Source organism: Oncorhynchus kisutch, linkage group LG4 (assembly GCF_002021735.2).
Source record: "Oncorhynchus kisutch isolate 150728-3 linkage group LG4, Okis_V2, whole genome shotgun sequence".
NCBI lineage: Eukaryota > Metazoa > Chordata > Actinopteri > Salmoniformes > Salmonidae > Oncorhynchus > Oncorhynchus kisutch.
This window is the reverse complement of record NC_034177.2, coordinates 11,841,849-11,848,810: the sequence shown is the minus strand read 5'-3', so window position 1 is coordinate 11,848,810 and position 6,962 is coordinate 11,841,849. Positions and strand designations below refer to the sequence as shown.

The window sequence follows — 6,962 nt, the reverse complement described above, 5'->3', positions numbered from 1 at the left end:
CTTGATTTACTCATGATCTTATTCTCCATTTATACAATATAACAAGACAATTGAAAACATGTAAAACATTGCAATCGTGTAAATATTTCACTCCTAAATATCTATACAGTGTATATTTAAATATCTGTCTATATGTATCTACCGATAGGGATTTCAACGTTCCTCTCTTTGTGAGACAAAGCTTTATGCTGGTAGGGGCCCTTGCTATGCTTTGGGCACATGAACCCTCTTTTCTGTCGCTTTGGCTAATAAATCACAAAATCTACGAATCTAGCTCATGAAATATTAACTTTTGTCATGTCCAATGCCGCAAACTCAAAGGAACAATGTTTTCACGTTTTCAAACTCGTGCAACTGTATTTGCATAAAGCATCTAACTAAACATTTCCCTGATATCATGACGCTGTAATTCAACCAAAGACAAACTCATTCAGACAAACACTTAACTTTAGACATCCATTAATACATACACATTTGACCAGTTTCCATTTTAGGTTAACATTTGTAAGACATCACATATTTGTGACCAGGATCTGGGCTATGAAGAGGCATCCAAGTCCAGGTCATGTATTTCATAACAGTCTACTGGAAGAGCAGATCAATGGAAGAATGGGCCTTGCAGCTTGGTGCGGACCTGGTCTCGTTTCAACTGTCTCTCCTTGAGGAAGGCCTGCAGCTTGTCGGGGGAGAAACACAAGATGGAGTCTCTGTTTTTTGAGGTGGCCCACTCACCCCGTACCCACGGGATCTGGAGGCACTCAGCCGCTGAGGGTCTGGCCCTGAGGAAACACATCGTAAAAATTCAGAAATGGTTGGTTCTGGTTGTTGTAACGTTAACACCACCAATCAATTACCCCTCAATGAAACAACTTTGGGTGTCCCTTGGCTATCTCAAATAATAAGTATAGAACCTGGTTGGCTAAGATGTGGCCAATGGACTCACCAGGCCTTGTTGCTCAGTGTGTTCTTCATGAAGGTGATTGCTGCCTCTGACAGGCCAGGGTAGCATCGGCCAAACTGGATCTTCCCCTTCCGGATGTTTCTGTCCCTCTCCCAGTTGAGGTCTGAGTGGAACGGGCTATCTGCACTCAACCTAGATGGTTAGAGGGAGGATACATCAGAGGACAAAAAGAGGAATTACATGGCAGTATTGCTCTACACTGAGTATACAAAACATTAGGAACACCTTCCTAATATTGACACAAACCAGTGATCTGGCACCTACTATCATACCCCCTTCACCATCTGAATGGCACACATACAGTACCTTGCAAAAGTATTCTTCCCCCTTGGCATTTTTCCTATTTTGTTGCATTATAACCTGTAATTTAAATGGATTTTTATTTGGATTTCACATAATGGACAAACACAAAATAGTCCAAATTGGTGAAGTGAAATGTTAAAAAATATATATATATAATAATAATTGTGTGTGTCTATGTATTCACCCCCTTTAATATGAAACCCCTAAATAAGATCTGATGAAACCAACTACCTTCAGAAGTCACATAATTAGTTAAATAAAGTCCACCTGTGTGCACTCTAAGTGTCCCATGATCTCAGTATATATACACCTGTTCTAAAAAGGCCCCAGAGTCAGCAACACCAGTAAGCAAGAGGCACCACCAAGCAAGATGCACCATGAAGACCAAGGAGCTCTACAAACTGGTCAGGGACAAAGTTGTGGAGAAGTACAGATCAGGGTTGGGTTATAAAAGAATATACAACATGTGGTTATGCACGCTCAAGTTTTGGATTTATGTTTAGTATTTTTGTGTTATTTCTTGTTTGTTTCACAAAAAAATATTTAGCATTTTCAAAGCAGTAGGCATGTTGTATCAATCAAAAGACACAACCCCCCCCCAAAATCTATTGTTATTCCAGGTTGTAAGGCAAAAAAATTGGAAAAATGCCAAGGGGGGTGAATACTTTCACCAGCCACTGTACACAATACATGTCTCAATGATCTAAAGGCTTAAAAATCCTTATTTAATTAACCTGTCTCTTCCCATGTATCTACGCTGATTGAAGTGGATTTAACAAGTGACATCAATAACAGATCAAAGCTTTCACCTGGATTCACTTTGTCGGTCTATGTCATGTAAAGCACAGGTGTTTTTAATGTTTTGTATACTCAGTGTTTTGTATATAAGATCAAACTGACGCATCCTGGGCAATCGGGGCTCTAAACATTCAGGGAAGTGTAATTACTGCTAAATAAATGAATCCTCATGCGTCTTTCTATACTTACATTATAAAAGCTAACACCCCAATAGCCCAGATGTCAGTCTCAGGTCCGACTCCTTGTCCGTCAAGGATTTCCGGAGCTTTAGGAAGGACAATGTAAACTGACAAAACATGATAGAGAGAACATTCTTCATAAGAGTTTTACATTAAAGAACGTTTCCAGAGGTACATGCCAGTTAATATATAGTTTTGTTCAACACGTCATCCTTCCTGGTAATCGTCCCAAGTCATCCTCTTGCTGTACCTTTCTCTTGTCCCTGAATATGCTCTATGTTGAGTGTCTGTCCGGGCGTGAAGGACTGAGCGGAGCCCAGGTCTACGATCTTCAGCATGTTGCAGTCCGTCACCAGCATGTTGTCTGACTTGAGGTCCAAGTGGACAACGCGGCGGCCGTGCAGGTAGTCCACGGCACTCAGGATCTGAGCCAGCAACTCTGCTACATGGAGCTCAGAATACAGGTCTCTGTTTGGGGGAGGGAGGTGAAGTATAGTCCCTTTTTGTTTATATAAAACCCATCTTCTGCATGGGGTTTTCACTACCCACCATTGGTACTCTGTAAGATGCAAGTCCCCTTAGCCAGCTAACACTACAAACCAACACACACACCACCCCCAAACACTACGAAGTAATGTCGTAATGTAAAGCAGGCAGCGATCATATTCAATGGTGTGTCTATCTGACCTCTCAGCCAGGTTGTAGAGCAGCTCTCTGCCGGCACACAGCTCTTGGATGAGCACCAGGTAGTAGGGGGTTATGTACGCTGTGTGCAGCTGCACCAGGTTGGGGTGGTTGAGCCTCTTCAGCAGCTGGTACTCTCTGAGCACCAGCTGTCTCTTCTCTGGCCTGCAGGGGGTGATCTTAGCAGCGAACAGCTGCTGGCTCTGGCCGTCCTGACACTGGGTCACCACGCTGAAACGGCCCCTGATACGGACAAAATGTTGCAAGTAGTGGTGAGAGACATTGCACACACATCTGTCTAGGCTACTTGCAGGAATGAAGTAAAGATGTGTCATAACTTTTAGAAAAATATGTGTATGCTGTTGTCAAGGGTTTACATTTTAATTTAGATATGCTAAATTAGTACACATTCACATCGTCCATAAGAAACTGCAACTTTCCTAACCCGGTATAGATATTCAGTACCTGTTGATCTCAGAGAGGAAGCTGTAGGTCTTGTGGCTAGGTTGACCTCCTGACCTACTGCCCTTTGAACCTGGGGACTCTGTCTGGATGAGGGGAATGTGGGTCTCTGTAGTTCAAAGGAGAAGTATTATGTCTGGCCACACACTCAACAAGGGAGAGGGAGCACTAAAACAGAACATCAAAGACTTTCACCAATAAACATATACATTTACATAAGGAAATCAAAATTCTGTATTTAGAATTTTCTTGCCTTCAGGATGGGTTGCCATAACAACAGGTGGAGAAGGGTCACTAAAAGGTCCTGTGCCTGTCTTGATGATGCAGCCAACCCTGAACACGTATCCTGCTCCTCTGGGTAAGTCCTTCACCACGTAGCAACTGTCTGTCACCTCCTCCGACAGGAGCTTCCACTCCACACCTGTGGCAGCACAGAGTAAGGACGTTTCAAATATTTAACGTGCAACATGTTGAGATCGTCATCATCAGTTGCCCACTCCAGTAGATAGTGCTGTTAACAAGATAAACTTGTTAAGTTTAGCGTAGCTTCACTTCACCTGGACATATCCATTTTTGTACAAAATTTAAATATTCGGTGTGATCTGTAAGCAGTGTTTTTTTTACCATCTGTGCTGTACTGAACACTGTAAACCACTGGGTCGCTGGACTGCATTGGTCTCCATACCAGCAGAAATCCACCTGCCTCCAACTGGTGCACATCAGGCCTGGTGGGGCGGATAGGCATTTCTGGAGAGAAAACAGAAAGACACATTTAGAATTGCACAGAGACAGTATCCTGCTGAATAGATTGTAAATTGAGTCTATATATACTTGACCTTTGTTCTTTTTGAATGCAGGTATTTTGGGTATTTTGAAGGAGAAGAACTTGGATTTCTTTTTTGGGCTCTCCAAGCCAGGGCTTGCCTCTTGCTCAGGCGGAACAGGATATGAACCCTTTACAATCGGCCCTGCGTCACCCCAAGAAACATAAAGATTCAGATTCATCATAACTAACTGAAAAAAGGTTTCCACCTCATGAGAGATCTCATTTTAAAAAGTGTACTAAACAAAATTGTACGGTAGCTCACCTCCCTTCGTTAAGTCCTCCTTGCTGGACGATTTAGTGAACAGCTTGGTGAGGCTAGAGGCTGATGCCCTCATCTTTTTCTTTAGTGACATGGTGGGGGTTTGGGGCTCCAATTCCCCTAGTGTGGGTCCCTGCTCCGTGCCCTCCAATTGGGAGTAGGAATTCCCTGCCCAGGACTGTCTGCGGAACAGATTCATTAACCCAACTTTGGGTGATATCCTAGGAGACTTCCCCGTGGGCGGTTTGGCCTCGAGGGCCGGTGTGGACGCATGCCTCTGGAGTCGTGCCTTTGTGTCTCTGGCCCTTGGGGGCCTCTCTGGGGCCTTGATGGACAGACTGGGACTGGGTTTCACCGGCAGGACCTTCCTCTCTACCGCACCCTTATTTCTGTCCGTTGGGTTCTGGTTGGGGTGTGTTGTCCTTCTCGGTGGGATCTGAAGTTGGCCTCTCCGGCGCTGGGGCTCCTGCTCAGCATCCTCAACCTCAGATGCCTGGAGCAGGGAGCAGGGGGATGGGGTGATCAGGGGCTCCTCCTGGTCATCATACTCATCCCCTGCTCTCCCTCTATGTGTGGCAAAAGGGCGGCCGTGGGACATATCCTCACAGGAGCCCAGCCTGCTGGAGGCCTCAGAGCCATGCTCGAGGATGAAGGACTCAGCCAGGGAGCCCTGCGAGCCAGCCAGGTTCTCCACTTCCTCCTCCCCTGGTCTCCCCTGCTCTGGCATAGGGCTCTTTTCTTGACCAGCATGGGGCAATTTTACACCCAGTTTCTGAAGCTTGGCTATAAGCTGTCCGGGAGCCACTGCCACTGAACCTCTTCTACCTTTGATCTGGGGAGGGGCAATGACTAAGCTCTTATCCTCCTCTTCATCAGTGAAATCCTCCTTAAGACTCAAAGCACCTTCCTCTTCTCTGCGTTTGGTGGATCCTGGTGAGCGTCGGGAGTAGTCGTCCAACGACCTGCTCCTCCTGTGTGGGGGTGCATTGTGCGAGAGGCCGACCCCGCTGTCAAAGGAGCAAGACTTGAGCATGGACGACTGCAAAGACCCTCGCCTTTGCCCGTGATTGGTATCTCCCTCGTCCTCCATGTACTCAATGAGCGGCTCGTTAAGGCGGCTAGAGAGGCTGCTGCGGTGCGGTTTGCGGCCCCTCTCCTGTTTTTTGGCCTGGAACTTGTCCCTGAGGGTCATGTGGCGGGCGGACATGGGCGAGAGCTGCGTGGAGCTGTCATAGAAGGTGCTGTGGATCAGGCTGCTCCTGGCGATGCGCCCTCCTTCACTCCCGGAAACAGAGCTGTCATCACCCTCGGAGAAGTACAAGGATGGGCTGCTGTCTCGGCTGACCCTCCTCTCCCTCTGGGGGGTTGGCTGCCTGGAGGTGTCCGATGACCCTACGGACTGCCTGCTTATGCTCCTTTCTAGCACGATCCTCTGTCCTCCCATCTCCTCTTCCTCCATGATCCTCTCCTCCTCCTCTTCGTCCAATTTAAGCTTGGCGAAGGTCTCAGGGATCCTGGCTCTCTCCATGAGGAGATCGAAGTCTTCCTCCTCCTCATCTTCATCCTCCTCTGTGGTGGTGCAGTGGTGGAAGAAGTCCCAGGCGTCGGCCTCGTCGTACTCCGAGGAGGAGCCGCTGCTCATTGAGGTGCTGCTGGGCTCGTGGGGGTCCCGCGGGGCTGTGACAGAGGTCTCACGAGGAGGCGCATCGAGCAGCTCTGGGATGGACCTCAGGGTGAGGACCGAGCCCAGGCAGGTCAGAGAACGCTGGGTTGCGGGGGGAGATAACGCAGGTGAAAGAGAAGACAGCACAGTCATACAAAGCTGTCAAGAGACAGTTAAGAAAACACTGGATATACTGCATAAAGAGAGAGATGAGACAAGACTGCACTGGACAGAGTTGACAGTCTGCAGGTCTCATTACTGTACCTGCCATTTCCTCCTTGAGATAAAGACTTTCAGAGCCCTTGTGTTGATGTCATCAGTTTCATCCTCGCTCTGACAGTGTAATCAAAATGACAGAATGTGTTAGGCAAGAGTAATTGTTTTTCCTCCATTTATTTCATTCGTCTCCGTCAACCCTGGCTGAGACATACCAGTAAACAAATTGTAGAATTCTTACCTGGAACCATTCATGCCCCAGACACTCAAATGCAGTTGGTCGCTTTCTGAAGAGAGAACAAATCATTTAGAGTTATATCCATATGATATATTTTTACAGCGAGGGTGGGGGGGATCTTTATTAATTTCAATGGTTGTGTATCTTACTCTGGGTCTGGCTGCAGGACCATGCGGAGGAAGTCCTGGGCCTCTGTGCTCCTGTAGGTGAGGTCAGGTGCGTCCCAGTTCAGTGTCCCCTCCCCCACCCTCAGCAGAGTGGCCCGGTCCGTCTCCCCCACAAACGGACAGCGGCACATCAGACTGCCAGGACACAGCATGATTTCACCGGTCAACGCTCACTCGCATTACATGTATGATGACAATCTAATATA

At 47.1% G+C, this 6,962-nt stretch overlaps 1 protein-coding gene across 1 annotated transcript in view; it reads right to left on the bottom strand.

The window, feature by feature from the left end:
• Nucleotide 1: 1 nt before the first annotated feature.
• LOC109888513 (obscurin) overlaps nucleotides 2-6,962 on the bottom strand; it is a 55,255-nt gene continuing 48,294 nt past the window's right edge. Inside the window, exons 58-70 of the mRNA XM_031822230.1 lie at nucleotides 6,739-6,891; nucleotides 6,593-6,638; nucleotides 6,400-6,468; nucleotides 4,476-6,237; nucleotides 4,224-4,355; nucleotides 4,012-4,134; nucleotides 3,641-3,808; nucleotides 3,391-3,496; nucleotides 2,929-3,168; nucleotides 2,492-2,709; nucleotides 2,252-2,348; nucleotides 944-1,093; nucleotides 2-779 (exon numbers count right to left, since the gene is read on the bottom strand). Of these exons, the coding sequence (XP_031678090.1) occupies nucleotides 599-779; nucleotides 944-1,093; nucleotides 2,252-2,348; nucleotides 2,492-2,709; nucleotides 2,929-3,168; nucleotides 3,391-3,496; nucleotides 3,641-3,808; nucleotides 4,012-4,134; nucleotides 4,224-4,355; nucleotides 4,476-6,237; nucleotides 6,400-6,468; nucleotides 6,593-6,638; nucleotides 6,739-6,891 (3,445 nt within the window). The 3' untranslated portion in view covers nucleotides 2-598. The remainder of the gene's footprint in view (nucleotides 780-943; nucleotides 1,094-2,251; nucleotides 2,349-2,491; nucleotides 2,710-2,928; nucleotides 3,169-3,390; nucleotides 3,497-3,640; nucleotides 3,809-4,011; nucleotides 4,135-4,223; nucleotides 4,356-4,475; nucleotides 6,238-6,399; nucleotides 6,469-6,592; nucleotides 6,639-6,738; nucleotides 6,892-6,962) is intronic.